General features: G+C 34.7%; 2 protein-coding genes across 2 annotated transcripts; both read left to right on the top strand.

The window, feature by feature from the left end:
• The first annotated feature begins 2,766 nt into the window (after positions 1 to 2,766).
• LOC110729610 (rho GTPase-activating protein 5-like) lies at positions 2,767 to 6,889 on the top strand. The gene is made up of 5 exons (XM_021909365.1): positions 2,767 to 3,756; positions 4,983 to 5,103; positions 5,211 to 5,330; positions 5,427 to 5,657; positions 5,986 to 6,889. The coding sequence occupies exons 1-5, from the start codon at positions 3,254 to 3,256 to the stop codon at positions 6,523 to 6,525; spliced, it is 1,515 nt and encodes a 504-aa protein (XP_021765057.1). The 5' UTR covers positions 2,767 to 3,253; the 3' UTR covers positions 6,526 to 6,889.
• A 1,074-nt stretch (positions 6,890 to 7,963) lies between these two features.
• LOC110729603 (4'-phosphopantetheinyl transferase HetI-like) lies at positions 7,964 to 15,669 on the top strand. The gene is made up of 9 exons (XM_021909354.1): positions 7,964 to 8,449; positions 11,397 to 11,527; positions 11,666 to 11,841; positions 12,518 to 12,585; positions 12,681 to 12,782; positions 12,883 to 13,038; positions 13,516 to 13,635; positions 14,983 to 15,103; positions 15,184 to 15,669. The coding sequence occupies exons 2-9, from the start codon at positions 11,457 to 11,459 to the stop codon at positions 15,297 to 15,299; spliced, it is 930 nt and encodes a 309-aa protein (XP_021765046.1). The 5' UTR covers positions 7,964 to 8,449; positions 11,397 to 11,456; the 3' UTR covers positions 15,300 to 15,669.
• The last annotated feature ends 2,328 nt before the right edge of the window (positions 15,670 to 17,997 follow it).

Below are 17,997 nucleotides of genomic sequence, written 5' to 3'. Positions count from 1 at the left end.
ATCAGACCAAATGACCGGATTAAAAGGTAACTTTTTTTTTTCTTAAATGCCACGTGTTGCAATTTCATTAGTAAATAATAATAATAATAATAATAATAATAATAATAATAATAATAAAAAAGAAACCTACCTATCTAGCCCCATCCTCCCTTTAACTGGAAAACACCCACCCCTCCCCCTTCCCCAGCTGGAAATAACCACCCCCACCCCCTCCCTTTCCCCAAACCCGACACCCACTCCTGCCGAAAAATGACCTCCTCCCCTTCCCCCTGTTGGAAACGACCCCCCAACCCCTTCATCCACCGAAATTTAGCACCCAAACCCACACCCAAACCACTGGGTTTTAACTTAGGGCGCTGGATCCCGATGGATGAAAGGGTGGGGGTTGTTTCCGGCTAGGGGGAAGGGGAGGGGGGTTGTTTTCCGGCAGGGGGAGATGGAGGGCGTTTTACGGGATGGGGGAAGGGAGGGGATGTTTTCGAGAGTGTCGGAACGCCGGTCGGCGGTTTTCGGGAACGATGGGGCTGGATTCCAGCAGGCAGGGAAGGGGAGGGTGTTTTGGTGGGAGTGTTTCCGGCGGGGGGAAGGGGAGGAGGGTGGGGGCTAGTGGTTTTGTTTTTTCATTTTATTTAATTTTTTTATAAACAAATTTGTAATTTTATTTAATTTTTTGGACAAATCACGTGTTAACACATGTCTAATAACCTGGTATAACAGCTTATTGACTTTTGTTGACCGGTTAGGGCCTGATGAAAGAAAATTCCCCTCAAAGTTGAGATTATTCAAGAATAATCGATAGTTGGGATTAATTGAAGTAAATGGCCTAAAGTTGGGATTAATAATACCAATTTTTCCTTTATTTTAATGGTTTATGTTGAATTTTTTTTTAGCAAATTACATATGCATTTATGACTTGTCGTCTTATTGAGATATTATTTTAACTTTATCGATTAGGCCACCCCGGCCCCTTGAAATTTTTTTGATTACGCCATTAATAAGGGCAATGACCTATACCACTATTACGCTATACAATGCTTGTGATGATGGCGTGGGAGACGAGCGACCCAAATAACGAGCTAGTTATTATATGACTATTAGTGCATGCATCGGTCAAATATACTACGTACATGCATATATTTGTTGCATCAAAATAGACCCACTTTTCATTTCTTCAGCTGTTCAGCAATTTTGTTTTGGAAAATTAGTCATTATTTAAACTTATTATGCAATCGTACCTTTAAAGCAAAAATGTTTATGAGTTATTTCCTTTTAAAATTTGGAACTTTGACTATTACGAAGTACAATACAATTACAATAATAGTGTATGTGTTCAATCAATTCTCTTCCACTACTAGTCGTGTGAAAATATTAAGTGACGAACTATATTATTTTCTTAAATGGTAAGTCATAAAAAGATTGGTTTCAAAAAAAGTCATAAAAAGATTACTATGAGGTACAAAAAATATATAAAAACTTTGGGTCAAATTTAATGAGGTGATGTATGTAAAATACATGCACTAGCAACAGTAAATAACATTATCTCCAAAAACCAGTAACATTATCAAGAATTGCAGCAAGGTGATTGACTATAACATTCAACCTAAGAGATTGTGATATATGAAAAGTTATTTTAAAATAGTGGTCTTTATTTTTCACAAGTGGTCTTTAAGTGACCAAATGATGATAATTTTCACGAGGAAAATGGTCATAATAGGGTGGAGTTTACCTAATTCTTGATCAAGACTTCATTCCCATAAACAATTTTGTTTATTTATTTTTGTGTGAAATTGTGGAAACATGTATGAGTATAAATTGTTGTATGGTAATTAAGAATATAAGTAAACAAAATGAGGATTAGTAGTATTCCATTGACCCATAATACTATGCATGGTAATTTTTTTTTTCTCATAATACTTTGTAGTATTATGATTTTTTTTATTGAAGATGTAGGTACAAATTAGTTCAATAATAATAATATTTATTTCTTGCCATATGAATTATCCTTATATTCTAACTTTTTGTAAATTTATAACATATAAATGGTTGGACATGATAAATTTGACCATAAAAAGTCAAATGTTAAGAATGAAGGAAAAAAAAAGAGATGAGATTAAGGTTACATTTTTTAACAAAAATATGATTGTGAAATAGGCTAATTTGCGATTTTCCAAAAAGAAGACCCTTCGATCATGATTCTCACTATATCCTCCTCCTAATATTCATATCTTTTCAGATTAATAGAAATCAAGAAGATCATACAATAATGATAATCCATCCCAATGACATCATGATAAAGGGAAGATAGATTATGTAATCAATACCATCTCACAATTACATAATTCGAGTTAGATTATGTAAATAGTTAATTACCCCCAATTCAATCAATGTTATACACTACTTATACCCAAACTAAAAGTCCTCATAGTTTTATTTTATCACTATAGAACGGCAATCTTTTATTCAAACGGTACCAAATCAAGCCTGATATAATACGAGTATTTTTTATTCCCATTTTCGTAATTTGTTTTGTAGGTCGGTAATAAACACAATTGATCGAACAAGTCATAACATTTTTTTTTTTTTGGGAATCGAACAAGTCATAACATAACATTTAAGAATTTATCCGAAAATCTTTATGTTTTGTTAATAATCTAATAATGCCAATTATGCATATAAGGATTAAGGAACGTGTAGTCAAATTAAAGAAAAACCCCCACTATATTAATTACTCATAACTCATGATTATTGATTATTGATTATTGATTATTGATTATTAATCTTTCTCACCTATTCCAAGTTTGTGTCTTCCCGCTAAAGCACACACACAAACAAACTTCTCTCTCCTCTCTCTGTTTCTTTCTTGCATTCTAAAATCTAAATTCCTCATTTTCTCTCTCCTCCATCTTTCTTCACCAATCATAAACTGCAAAATCTGTCCTTTGCTTCTTTCAGGCTCAATCAATTTACCAGCAATTGTATTTTTTGGGAGAAAATTATAAATTTTTTAGAAAAATATTGATGATGCTTTAGTCCCACCTTCCATAACCATATCCCTTTCTTCAATCTAACTCCACTTCTTCATCAAATTTTTTTAAATTTCCCCCAAAATAAATTAAAAAAATTAAATACCCACAACATTTCTTTCTTTGTTTTTACTCAATTTCCTAAAAAGGTAGGATTTTTCCTTAAAAAAAATTGTGGGTATTAATTTTAATTGAAGAAAAATTAGTGAGTATTAATTAATTTTTCAAAAATGAGTATAGAAGTAGTGCAATCTTCAAGTATAAGTTCAATTCAAAGTAGCCCCACTAGAAATGATGGTTTGTACCAGCAATATACTCGTAATAATAATAGTAATAGTAATAATAGTAATAATAATAATAATAATAATAATAATAATAATAATAATAATAATATCAATACTAGTAATACTTGTTCTGAAGAAGAAGAGTTGGGTGGAGGAGAGAGAAAAAGGAGGAGAGAAGTTGAAGAAGAAGAAAGAGAATTTCAGTTAAAATTTGTTGGATTGTTTTTCACTGCTTTTAGGAGATCTGTTTTTGGGTGTTCTTCTTGTGATATTAAATCAGGGTTTTCAACTTCAAATTCGGCTTCGAATACTTCTTTTGGTGGGATGGAAATTGGTTTGCCTACTAATGTGAGGCATGTTGCTCATGTCACATTTGATCGATTCAATGGCTTTCTTGGTCTTCCTGTTGAATTTGAGCCTGAAGTCCCTAGAAGTGCTCCTAGTGCTAGGTAATTATGACGTATACTTCTTTGTTCGGAATTAATAGTCGTGTTGATTGTGTAATTTGAATTTGCAATGTGACAACTATATCTCTTTGTTCGGAATTAATAGCTGTGTTGATTGTGTAATTTGAATCCGCAATGTGACAACTATATCTGGGCGGAGGCAGTAATTATTTTAAAATGCTATTCTTTGCTTGATTGTTTTATGTTCTTTGTATCTGTATTTGTTGTTTGAATTGAATTGATATTTGAGTTTTTTGTTATTTTTTTTTTTTTTGAAAATTACAATAAAGTAAATTACTTTCTTCATGGTAAACAATGTCTTTAGATTTTCATTTGTTTTACTACGTAATAAGTAAGAGTTTTTATGCACTTTTTAAAAATTTGCTCCTTTTTTCAAAGTTTTGAATTTGAATTTTACGTTTGAGATATAAGCTCTAAAACAACACTAAGTTAATTTCATTATTATGCTAAGTTTGTGTTCACCATAACCCGTGTAGACCTAATCCGACATGGAAATATATGTGATACAGCCGTTGTATAAGATTTCTCTTAGTCGGTTCGACAAATGTGTATGAATTATTACAATCTAACTATTGATATGCCATATAAATATACAATTCTATAAATCCCTTCCCCCTTTTTCCGGCTTTTGTTAACTGTTAATCACCATGTTTTAGACCATAATTTGAGTTACTGTGTTTTTAATTGCTGGTAAAAGAGGCATAGTCTTGAGAAATGGGACCATCTTTAATCCATAAAGTTGTATGTAGGGGATAATAAAGAGGTAAAGGTGGTTCCTCATAGTCTCAATCTAGGGACATCCAAGTAGATTTGCTGGGGCAGAAGTAATTTTTTTTTTTGTGGGCCAATATATGTTTTTTTACAACATGATACGAATAGTAATTTGAAATTTTGAATCAGTAATTCAAAAAGATAGACCCCAAGAACAAACTTTGATATTGATCTCGCGATTAGTAGTTGGTATCGTGTCTCAGTATTCAAGATTTGCACAGTTTGATTGCTGATAAAGATGTAAAATAAGGCTAGTTTTTGCTATAATGGTTGATCGATTCAGCTAAGAGCATAGTAATATATGAACTTTCATAAGGCTTTTGTGGTTCTCATCTTTATGTGGAATGTTTTGAAACGAATCATGATGATCTGTTTAATTATGACTGTTATGGAACTAAGCTTGCAAATTCATTTGGCTGTTGTGCTTTTCATTATAGTACCACAGTTTTTGGAGTCTCGACCAATTCCATGCAACTGTCCTTTGATACCAGAGGAAACAGTGTGCCTACAATACTCTTGCTAATGCAACATCGGTTGTATGCTTTAGGAGGTCTCGAAGTAAGCATTTTCTTTCTTCTCTTTACCATTTATTTTTAAACACCACCTCAACAATGTTCTTTTTTCCTTGGCTTGCAATTGATGAAAATTAAAATGAAAATGTCTAGGCAGAAGGAATTTTCAGAATTAATCCTGATAATGGGCAAGAAGACATTGTCAGAGATCAACTAAACCGAGGACTAATTCCTGATGATGTCGATGTTCATTGCCTGGCAGGTCTAATTAAGGTAATGCCTGAAATATTATCAGAGCTACAGCTGCTTAACTTTAGTGGCATGGAATAACAATGGAGAATAATCAGATTGTTTGTGCTTTTTTCTTAGGCTTGGTTCAGAGAACTTCCAACTGGTGTTTTAGACTGTCTTTCCCCAGAGCAAGTCATGGAATCGCAGACAGAAGAGGAGTGCTTTCAGCTTGCAAGGCTTCTCCCCCCAACAGAAGCTGCTCTTCTGGATTGGGCTGTCAATCTGATGGCTGATGTTGCACAGTTTGAGCATATGAACAAAATGAATGCACGTAATGTTGCTATGGTGTTTGCTCCAAACATGACTCATGTAAGTAAAAAAAAACTTTAAGCCATGCAGTTAAACATAAGTGTTGATCAGTGATCACAAATAATGATTTTAGGTGGGAATAATGAAAGTTTATTTCTGAAGGTTAGTTATAGTTTCTGTTTGATCATGCTGTATTTTGCGTTTTTGTATACTGATTTTTGGACACAGCTTCTCTATTCTGTCCGGACCTAATTAGTGTGTCTATGAGCTAAAGCATTTAGGCTATCTCCAGTTTTATACCATCTCGAGTCACTTTGCTTCTAGTATGATTTTCTTTCTTTTTATTCTTTGACAATTTGATTTTTAATGCTGTTGTCATGAAATGCAGATGGCAGACCCTTTAACAGCATTGATGCATGCAGTCCAAGTGATGAATTTTCTGAAGACACTCATTGAAAGGACTCTAAAAGAAAGAGAGGATTCGGTTTTAGATTCTGCTCTTGATTCTTACAGCAGGGATCCTTCAGGTGACAATGGTTGTCACACTCCCTTGCAAACCATTCATGAGGAGAATACTGAAAGTGAGCCAGATGTTGTAGAAAACCGTACTTCTGAAGCCATGAACCCTGCTGCAGCCGATCAACCAGCCACCTCGGCTGAGAACATTAATACCATTCCTGGAGAAAATCAGTCCTCAGTTAGCAATCACAGAGAAGAAGAATTGACACCTGCAGACACCAAAACCAAGCCATCTAACAAGCAGAAGAATAGTAGAAATGGACAGACTTCTACAACTAAAAAGGGACCTAGAAAGAGTAATGAAAAACTGGTTGTTCAGATTGCCTCCAAGTCAGCAGAGAAAACTAAGGGATCCATCCTTGTTAGCAGTGTGAAACCAAGGAATGAGAGAATTGAAGCTTGGCGGTAAATCTTGTTGTGCTTACTCCACTTTATAATAGATCCATGTCTTCAGTTGGGGGGATGGTTGTATTGTCTACATCTTTTGTGGCTGGTGATCCAAAGTCGAAATTGTAGTTTCGCTTTGGAATAATGTATTTAGTATCTATTATGGCTTTTCTTGGATGATTTTATCTGTTGTATGAGTGGTCTGTTAACCTGTTCTGAAGTGATTTGGGATGTTTCCTTTTTAACCCCAGAAGAGCTAACAGTTGTATGTTTTAAAAGCATATTTAGGCTTTGGATTTTTGTATGAATCAAGTCCTTAATTTGCTAATAACATTGTATAGTTGGCAATATGGCATGTTATCATGTTATGACTTAAGTTTGAAACACATTTTGGAGCTTCTGGCATAGAATTAGTATGAATACCTTGAGAAGATCATCTGTCCTGAATTTTTGACAAGACAATGACAACGCTTTATGATCCATGTAAATTCAATATCATTTGCAGGAAAATAAACTTCTATAAGGTCTGTGAAGTATAAGTAGTGGAAACTTCTAATGATAGTGTTAACATAATTTCTATTAGAAAGTCAAAAAAAACACAAAAATAGGTTAAATCAGGCGCATACACAAGATGACAAGAATTCAACACATATTACACCCAACTAGATGTGTGCCACACGAGTGCTCATTGAATTTTATTAAAATTTGTGAACGTGTAGTATGAGTTTTTATTTACTTCGTAGTACTCACTTTGTCTATCTTCTGTAGTTACGTTTCCATTTTTATCGTTTTCTTTTGTACTTGCATTTATATTTGCACACAAAGTTACATGTATGCAATGCAACTATTCTCATTTACTAAAATATTTATTTACCTATATATATATATATATATAATCCATCTCAAAGCAGCTATTCTCATTTACCAAAATATATAGTAAAGAGATTGAGGGAGTAGTTATTCACCAGATTCTTTGTAATGATCTTGCTAGTGAACATCTCCCGGCGTTAGATAAACATTTTAAAAATACCAGAATTACGCGTCATTCGGTGTAATTAATGTTAATTTTAATTTAATATATTTCTACTTTAGCTATCCATCTCAATGCAATGCAACACATAATTTCTACTTTAACTATCCTATCAAACGCCCTCTGGACATTCGTTAGTTTTTCCTCTTCCTAATTTTATTTTTTTTTGACAGGCTCTTCCTAAATATTGAAATGTCACACTTTGTTTACTAAATACGGAGTAGGAATCAATCTTTTTTTTTTTTGGGTTTTTTTTTACATAGTAACCTATTTTTTTCATTTTTCTACGCTGTGACCTAACATATATATCTTTCTACGCTGTAATCCTAAAATATATAACTTTCTACGCTGTAATCCTAAAGTACGAAAAGTCATTACATTGTGACCCCGCCTTTAAGTTGCCGTTAGTGGCTTCCGTTAAAATCCAAAAAATAATTTTTTTTTAATTTTTTGCATTTCCCCTTCCCCTTTCCCTTCTGCCCTCCATAATCACCAGAGTTGCTTCCACCATCCCCACCACCATCCCCTTTCCCTGCTTCCACAATCGCGACCACCACCATCACCGCCCAGACCCCCTTCCCCTCCCCCGGTGCCGGCGCTGCAGCTAAACCCAGACCCCAGAACCATCATTGCCACCAAACCAGACCCCAGCCAACCCAGGAACCACCGCCACCAAATCAGACTCTGGAACCACCGCCACCAAACCAGACAGCCAACCCCAAAACCCCCTTCGAAAAATCAAAAGCCCACCAAACCAGACCCCGTGAAACTGGTTGGCATTCGCTCTCTCTCCTCCCTGTAGAACTCCAATTCCTTTTTCTCTCTCCTCTAAAGCAACTCATCCATGGCTAACAGTTTTTTGCTCCGAAGAATCCCAAGGTCGGATATTAATTGCATAATTGGTAGTGATTTGCAGGTATATTTTCTTCCAAGTCTCAATTTTTATTCACAATAATCCAATTTTGGATGGTTTTATTGTGTTTCGGGTATTTTGGATTGAAAATTGGGGCACATTCATATCAATATCATTATCGAATTTGACTTTTGAAACTAGTTAATTTGAATTATTTTGTATTACTGTGATATATGATTGAACATTTCGTTTCACTACTAAATGGGTATTCTCTACTCAACTTTAATTGTATCATCACTCTTTATTTCGATATTATTGAAGTAAGGTTTTGACTTTTTTTTTCCCCCAAATTGAGTACTGGCGATTTATGGTCTAATATGGGTTTGATTGATGAATATTATAGATCTTAGAGATTATTTATATACATTGTTAAGTTTAATATTTGCTAATTTTTAATTCAATTCTGAAAATTTGGCCTTTTATTATTTTGTGTTTGAAGCACGATTTGAGTTTAGTAATGTTTGGCACACTCTTTGATTATTTCTGGGTGGTCGGGGTCATGTTGGTGGTGGTCGCGATTGTGGAAGCAGGGAAAGGGGATGGTGGAAGCAACTCTGGTGGTTATGGAGGGAAGAAGGGAAAGGGGAAGGGGAAATGAAAAAAATAAAAATAAAAATTATTTTTTGGGTTTTAACGGAAGCAACTAACGGTAGTCTAACGGCGAGGTCACAATGTAGTGACTTTTCGTATTTTAGGGTTACAGCGTAGAAAGTCATATATGTTAGGTCACAGCGTAGAAAAGTGAAAAAAACAAGGTTACTATGTAGAAAAACCCTTTTTTTTTTTATAGGAAGAGTAGGAATCAATCTTTGTTTAAAAAAAAAAAAGTGTTAATTTAACGCTGCCAAGAAGTGAGCCTAGGCATTAGATAAGCTCGGCACGATGGTACGTGGGCCTATACCGTGCACGGGTCAAACTTTTAAAACTTCGGCCGGCACAAAACTTGTAGCCGAGCCATGGATTGGGCTAATCTAACTCCAAAGCACGTAGGTCTGGCACGAGGCACGATCCATACCCATCTCTGAGTATAACAGGACAAGAGGTACATAGTAATGTTAGTATGAGTCAATTTAGAAAATCAGAGGTATAGCCGTACAGTCATTGAATGCTGAAATTTGATGATTGAGTATGAAGAAGGAGGCCTTTCCCTAAATAATGTTGGGAAATTATCTAATTCCCAAATTACAGCCCATCTTTTTTTAATTCCCAAATTATCGCCCACGCAGCTAAGGAAAAAAAACCGATTTTTTTTATCGGTCCAGCAATAAACCGCTACTTGAAGTAGCGGTGTTCTGGGAATAAACCGCTACTTCAAGTAGCGGTTTCAATTTCATACGGTTTCAATCTCATACACCGCTACTTCAAGTAGCGGTTTGCCTTAAAGATTCTCATTCATCAGTCTCCCCATTTTCCTCTTTTTCCCTCTCCTCCAAACCTTCCGGCTTCCTTCAATGGCGTCTCTTGCCATCTCCTTCTCATCTTCCCTCTCCTCCACCACGCTGAACCATTGAACCCACCAAAGCAGCCCCAGCCACCCTCACCCAGCCACCAGCAGCGAAAACAACAGCCTACTCCCCGAAAACAACCACAACACCCACACCAGGCCACCTCAATTGAGCCACCACCATCAAACCACCACCGCGATCCAACCCACGATCATCAGCGTTCACAAAATCGCACCACCTCCAGGCGTCGGTGGCCGTCGCGGCGATGACCGTCCGTCAAAGCCGACCTTTAATTCCCCGACAGTAGATTGTGAAGTTGGTATTCGATGATTAAAAATAAAAACTTACCACAGAAGCTGCTTTAATGGAAGAGAGAACGGTGCTTCAATGGTTAGATTAACATAGAAATCTGCCCTCAACATACAAAAGGTGCTTCAATGGTCATTCACAAGTTTTTTTATTTTATTTTATTTTATTTTATTTTGTAAATACCTAAAACTGCTACTTCAAGTAGCGGTTTATCATAGTAAACCGCCACTTCAAGTAGCGGTTTTCATAAAAACCATAAAAAAAATAAAAAAGAGGTTGAACCGGTGACATGGACTAAAAAAGTGGGAAATTATAAAAAAAAGTGACAGTATTTGTGGAATTAAATCTTTTGATAGCATTATCTAGGGAAAGGGTTCAAGAGAAGTGAGTATCAAAGTTAGGAATTAGGAGTGTTCAAAAAAAAAAAAAAATAGGAATTAGGAATTTCCCCTTTTGATTGGCTCGCCACCTATTCACCGTCTCTCCTCCATTGAAGCATACTCACGAATTTTCCATTGAAGAGGCTTCTGAGTTTTCTTTCCACCATTGAAGCTGCTTCTGAAGTAAGACATTTTTTTTAAATCATCGAATATCAACACAATTCAGGGTTTATCATTGATTAATTGTTAGTATATTCAATTTAGGGTTCTTCAAAAATGGATTATTAAACTTTTGATTATAATTGCTTAAGTTACGAATGTTTATAACGATTGATTTTGTTGCTAGAATTTTGATATGTGCAATGTACGCTGATTTTTTTTAAGCGAGAAGAATTTAATGTGATTATATATGCATAAGATTATATATGCATAATGTTGCTTCTCACATGATATCACACAATCTTGAACGCATGATTTTAATTATGATTTATTTTTGAGCTAGTTAAGGCCCATTCTCTGAAGAATGGTCCTTTTCTTACGCTGTGTATAACAGTGCCAAATATTTTGTGTACAAAGAATTGTATTCGGTAACAAGTCTAACAACTCAACCAGAAGGTCCTGTATTAATGACATAAAATCTAAGTATTACATCAAGGATTTATGAGTTGTAGCTGCAGGTGAACTCATTATCAATTATTTTAACTTTGAGTATTGTAAGAACGAAAATAACAAGGCAGCTGATTTGTATATTGTATATATCATGAGAATATGAGATGTTCCCATCTTAGTTTTCAATTGTTTGTGTTTTTTCTACAGGTGCTTCGTAATTTTTACTAGTTCACAACAACTAACAACTTCTAACTATAATGAACAAACATGCGCTGCTTCAACAGACAGTTTTCTCTCTCCAGTCAGCCTCTGCATCCTCTTCCTCTCCCACCTCGAGGGTACATATGTTCTACCTTTATTCTCCAACTTTGATTAGAATGGATTAATTTTTATTTTTTTGTAACAATTTCTTGCTTGGCTTGTTCACTTCGATGCTGTAATAAATAGAAATTGATGTTTCTGTGGAACTTTTATAGGGAAATTCACTTGTGGTATGTCATTCCTGATGAAATAAAGAGTTCATCACTCTTGAAGCAGTATCTGGATATCCTTTCCCCTTCTGAAAAAAAAAGTGTTCTTAGCTTCCGAGAAGACGAGGTCAGGAAGAAAGCCCTCTTAGCTCGTGCTCTGGTTCGCACTACCATTGCTAGATGTCAGTACTCATCTCTATTTGTTTTGGATTTTTTTTAATTGTTTGTGTAAATTGAATTGGTCATAGGGTATGTCGTGGCTTTTTGAAGGGTTTTTGAGCTTCCAGGGATTGGGTGACCTTTTAGCTTGCAATGCCTTCCTGAAATATTTTGTTAATCGAGCAATCTCTAAGCAACCAAATTTCATCAATTGTTTTCAGATAAGATAGGATACTGAGTTTTTTTTTTTTTTTTGTTATTTATTTATTTATTTTTTGTGTTTTTTTAAGTTTGGTAGCAAACTGATAAATTTACAAACTTTCATGCTTCATTAATATAAACTTAATGCTTCATAAAGATGTTGAGTTGTGTTGATGTGCAACATGTGTGTATCTTTCAACTTCTGGAAATAGAATAACTAACTGACTCTTTAATTTGAGCATGGTTAAGTAGGCTTCTAGAGTGCATTCTTTAATTTGATGCCATTGTAGCATATGGAATTATGGATACTATGATAAGCTCCATATTGTTTAACCACAATAAATGAGGTTCTGGGTTTGTGCTCTTGACCTTTTATGTTAGGACTCTTTAACACTACAAGCGGTTGACTTCACAATTCTTATGCCATCCGTTTGTTTATAATAGACATGTCTCCCTTAATTAATGAATCACTGATTTTCTGATTGCATTTCATGGTAGATCAGACAAATTCTTTTGTTGACCCGAGATCTTTGAAGTTTAAGAAAAACACCTATGGAAAACCCGAGGTTATTGTCGTCTTCCCTTATATAACTGTTGATTTCATTACTCTGGTTTGTCATATGTCTATGTTCTCTTATTATGGTTTCTCTTCATTTTGTAGGTTGATTGGCAAGATGTACCTGATATAAGTTGGCCACCATTGCATTTTAATTTGTCACACACCTCATCCTTGATTGCCTGTGGAATTACAACCTATTCTCCTGTGAGATATACTTTTTTTTTTTTTTTTTTTTTTGCCTTTTTAGCTTATGAAAATTGCTTACTTGATGCGGACATTTGATTTGATTCTCTGTGCCATATAGATTGGAATTGATGTTGAAGATAAGAATAGAACAACAAAAAATGATGTCATATCATTTGCTCGTCGCTTCTTCTCTCCCTGTGAAGTTGATCACTTGGCCAATATTTCAGAACCGGAATTACAACGCCAGGAATTTATAAAATTATGGACACTCAAGGTAATGACTAATATGGTTTATGTTATAAAACTTCATGCACTAGCGTGACATGTGTGGGAAAAACTGTTCCTTTTGTTGAAAATTTTCAGGCGACAATGAATACAGTTTAGTAATTGTAAAACTGCTTTACTTTTCCTCAATTTTACATTTTAAGATATGAAGTATTTAAGGGTTCCTAAAAAGTGTTTGATACCTATATTGCTTAGAAATAGGAAACCCATCCATTTCTTATCATTAACCAAGGCATGTGAAAGTTGAATTTGTAAATGTCTGCAATATTAAGGGGGAGAATGAAAAGCATAAATTAAATTACACTCACTCTATGGATGTAGATAGGACTGACAAGCCATAAGCACTTAAATCTTGTGAATTGGCCCTTTCTATTCAGTATATTTTTTTGGCTTTGAAATTGAGTTGACAGTTGACAACATATCTGATGCTCAGATCTCACCTTACACGTGTAATTAAAACTTTCAGGAAGCTTATGTAAAAGCAATAGGAAGGGGCTTTTCGGCTACTCCATTTAAGACCTTCAGGATTCACTTGAAAGCTTCTTCAAAAAATATGTCTAATATTTCAGAAACTGCTGCTCTTAAGGTATTCCTTTGGATGTTCTCTGTCATTTTTTGATGAAGTTGATGCACTTTCAAATAGATCTTGTAGCTAGATGTTATTATATGACTGGAAAATGAAAGTTTGTGGCTTACTAAGATTTCAAAAATGGATGGGGTGTTATCTGTTTAGAACCAATCTGGACTATAATGGTCCTGTAATTTTAGTCCAGACTCGGATTGCTGGATTGTCTGGTTCCTTGAATTTATCTATCTTTTGCCAAAATACTACCGATACAGTGCCTTTTGAATATACCTCCTATGTTCTTAATCAATCAACATATCTTCTTTACAGACTCCAAGGCAAACCTTGTCCAATATTATCTTAAATTCTTAATAACATATACGTAAAATTTGTAAGAAGTTTATGATCAAATTTCACATGATTTAAACTTATTTAGTACATTTGTATAAATATGTGATCAAAATGTTTTAGTATGATCACCAAACGATCTTACAAAATAGCAAACAATTGGATAGAAGAAAAGTAGGTTGACAGATAAGCGGTGGGTACTGTATATCACTTGGCATTCTAAATTCCAGAAAGTACCTAGCTAGGAAAAGAAAGTTATAAATGTATAAAACCAACGTCCGTTAAACTTAAGCTAAATGTAAACCCTTTAAATTTGACTAGGGCGTTGTTGTCCAAGAGGGGATGGGAGGAGATACACATAGTCACTATAGAAATTGGTCAGCTAACCAAGTTGATAGACTTGACCAAAAAAAGAAGTCAACAGAAACTTGTTCCATTAATTCTCTCTGGATTTCGCTGCTTTGCTTTGCAGCAAATCGTTTTTGTAGTTTGCCAAAAGTTAGAGCTGAGGACTGGAGCAGAATCATGTGTTCTGGGGTTGGTCTAGATTAGTTGGTCTGATGTTCAAGTGCAGGCTGGATCTTCATCTGCCCCTTTTGACAATCTGTGATTCTGATTTTCTACCTTTTCATTGTATTTTTTACGAAGAACCTTTAATTGGGAGACTAATATCCTGGAATGCAGTAGTATATATATTAATATGTTGTTAGGCTCGTATTGAGAAGCCTTTCTTAATTTTTTAGCGTTGATGCTCAATCTTCAATCCAGACGTGTTTTGCGATGTCCTTTTCTAACTTGATTTTGGTTTTATCAGGATCTGGATAGATATTAGAAGCTTTTTCATTATTTGTGTACTACAGAAAAAATGCTACCATTTCTATTATGACAATTATGTTAACATTATATTGCTGATTTTTTGATACCAAAATTGTACAAGTGTTTGCAGCTTACCTATTTGTGTTTCTTTCTATTCTAAAAATTCTAACATGTTTGGTCACTTCCACCTCATGGTGATGCCAGGAATATGATATTGCTGTTGAATCATCTCAGTTTCAAACTGGGGAATGGCAGTTGGCCCTTCTTGACTTGGCTGATACTCATTATGCTGCTATTTGCACACAGAATGATAAATTCAGTAAAGGTAAGGTATAGTTTTATCAAATTACCGGTTTCAGAACATGGATACGGGATATCACTTGTTAATTTGGTCCACTTGTGCAGAAAATCTATCACCAATGGCTTTGAGAGTGTGGAAAACGGTTCCTTTTTTGGAAGATATGTGCACGTCTGGGACTCATTCCGTTATCACTGTTGGTGGGCTTGTCAAGCAGCTCTGATTGTTCAATTTTTCTGATGATAAGTACAAATATGGTGAAATTAGTTATTCGACAGAACAATGAACACAAGAAGAGAGCTAAATCGAGAATCAAGAAAGGGATTGCTGATAGTACATATTAACAGTGGATCTGATAATTGGGCAGAAGCTAAAATCAAATTATATATTTTTGGGTGTTCAAGAGGTTCTTACTTTGTACTTCGTATTATTTTGTTCAATTTATTTGTATAACCCTCCAACATTATGCAGAAAACTTATTTTGGTATTACAGTATTTTTCATTATTATCAACAGTTCACATTGTGGCAGTTGGGATATGCCCATCTGTTCAAATATATTCAATTTTCGCTTTGTTTACTGTGTGTTGGTATATACGAATTATCAAGTATAAAGTTTGTCAAATGTTGGTATCGCGCAAGCAAGCATCATAGAACACAGACCAAATCCTTAGAACTTTTCATTGTTCTTGTGTAGCAATTAGTTGTGGACTATGTACAGTGTTGATTTAACGCCTCTTTCCCCTATATAATCATCGAGATACAAGGTTCCCATGGCAGCAACAATATTTCGTAGCTTTGAATTTCCAAACTGTTTTGCAGTTGTATGCAGTCCTCATTTCCTTATCTTTTCAATCCACTTGTCACCTTTGTGTAGCAACATCTTCAGGACTCCTACCATTCAGTCCCTTTTTCTGTAGATACACCTTCATAATTTTGGTAATCTGTTCACAGCTCATAAAATTCTAAGGTAGAATTACTATAAGATCAACTGTTCTCATCAGTTGCTACCGGTAGTCTTTGCAAGAACATGCTCCGTTTCTAAAATGATGGAAGCGAGTTGCATCTCTAACAACAATAAGCCGGTCCACAATCTTGCTAACTAGCTTTAAAAACAAGTGAAAGTCTACACATCCTCGAACAGATTCAACATTTTTATGAATCTTACAACCACCCAAAAGAGCTCCCCAAACAGATTCGTCGGGTTGCATTGGCATAGAAATGATGAGCTCATGAGCTTTGCCAAGACGACTAGCTCGTCCTAATAGATCAACCGTACAAGCATAATGCTCTTTTTTGGGCAATAAATTGTAATATGTTCTCATTGAGTAGAAATATGTTAAACCTGTATCAATTAGGCCTGCATGACTAAACGTAGATAAAACGTAACACTGACATAAACTGTTCTATCAGGTTGAACTCCACTACTAATCATCTCATCAAACAGATCAAGTGCAATCTCTCCTTGTCCATGCAAGCCATAACCACCTATCATAGCCGTCCAAATGATTAAGCTTATCTTGGGTGTATCATCGAAAATTGCAAGAGCCTTCACCAAATTTCCACACCTACAATGCATATTAATCAATACACTTCTCAAGAACACATTCGAACTATACCCTAAGGTTTCAATTCGCTTCTCCACGTCACAACCAATGCTACGAGCACCAAGGTGCGCACTAGACTATAAAACCCGAACTAACGTTACAACATTAGGACGGATCCTCAAGGACTCCATCTCATGGTAATGACCCCACTTAGTTTTGTAAAACAAATATTGTTACAAATATTTAAAAGATGAAGAAAAAAATAAATTATTTAACATTGAATTATTTAATATGAGAAAAGTGATATTAATTAATGATTAATGTATCAATATCAATAACTAGATTTAAGCCCGTGCGACGCATCGAGTCTCTATTAATAGTTAAACTAGGTTAGTTCCGTGCGATGCACGGTTTTAATAATAAAATTTTTACTTTTAAGTGTGTAATATAAATATTTTAAGCAAAACATAATCAATCCTAATCTCTCTCGTTATATTGATTGAGCTAAAATGAAGGACAACATGATATTTAATATTCTAATTTACTTCATAGCTATAATAAATTTTTTAAAATATTAGCATTCAATTTTCATTAATCAAATAAAATTTGAAGAGTAAAGAGAGAAAAATCCAAACTCCACAATCACTAGTAAAATGTTGGACATTGTTTTTTTTTTTTTAAAGAAAAAAATCTATGTAGGAGTAAAAAAAGAATGTGAAAGAGACTAATAGTCAATTATTTTTAATCCATAGGAATAGTAAATATGTATTTAGTCATAAAAGCTTTTAGAAAAATGTATAATTAATCAATCATTTCCAAACATTAGCTTTAACTCCAAAAAGGGAAAAAAAACAGAATGAGGTCAATTATATAGTTTTGGAGGGAATTTTTTTTATATAAAAGGCTGTCACGTGGATAATTATGATGTCAACGGTAATTACTTTAGTATCAGTTATGGATTTAATATTTTATTTAATAAAATAAAATTGTGGTATAATTACAAACTATGCATTCTGAGTTTGAATTTGAGCCTAAAACTAAAGGAACCTATCATCTATCCAAGGTTTCCTATTTAAAGTCTCGGGTGTGGGTCGGATAATTTAACAACTCTTTTTGCTCCTATTTGAATTCCTCCTATTTGTTTCTCTGTTCTAACATAACGGTTTACTTTAACCACCTATTTTGCAGGTTGTGCACGCAGTCTTGGCCTTCCTTGGCCTTCATGTGCTCCTGATGCTGGCGCTTTTCATTTCTTTTGTGCTTCAATTCTTCGGTTACATGAAACTTTTTCCTCCAACGAAAAGGAGGGGCTTGACTGTTTGAGATGCGTGGTTTTAGATTCTAGGAGTTTTGGGATGTTAATAATTGCATATTTG

This window comes from Chenopodium quinoa, unplaced genomic scaffold, assembly GCF_001683475.1.
Source record: "Chenopodium quinoa cultivar QQ74 unplaced genomic scaffold, ASM168347v1, whole genome shotgun sequence".
NCBI classification, from domain to species: domain Eukaryota; kingdom Viridiplantae; phylum Streptophyta; class Magnoliopsida; order Caryophyllales; family Amaranthaceae; genus Chenopodium; species Chenopodium quinoa.
This window is presented reverse-complemented; position numbering and strand designations above follow the sequence as displayed.

Excerpts from the sequence above, each read along its gene's own strand:
- LOC110729610 (XM_021909365.1), top strand. The coding sequence starts at position 3,254 with ATGAGTATAGAAGTAGTGCAATCTTCAAGTATAAGTTCAATTCAAAGT. Across the intron at positions 5,104-5,210 it reads ATGCTTTAGGAGGTCTCGAA|GCAGAAGGAATTTTCAGAAT; the intron begins GTAAGCATTTTC and ends GAAAATGTCTAG. Across the intron at positions 5,658-5,985 it reads TTGCTCCAAACATGACTCAT|ATGGCAGACCCTTTAACAGC; the intron begins GTAAGTAAAAAA and ends CATGAAATGCAG.
- LOC110729603 (XM_021909354.1), top strand. The coding sequence starts at position 11,457 with ATGCGCTGCTTCAACAGACAGTTTTCTCTCTCCAGTCAGCCTCTGCAT. Across the intron at positions 12,586-12,680 it reads ACACCTATGGAAAACCCGAG|GTTGATTGGCAAGATGTACC; the intron begins GTTATTGTCGTC and ends TTCATTTTGTAG. Across the intron at positions 13,039-13,515 it reads TAAAATTATGGACACTCAAG|GAAGCTTATGTAAAAGCAAT; the intron begins GTAATGACTAAT and ends TAAAACTTTCAG.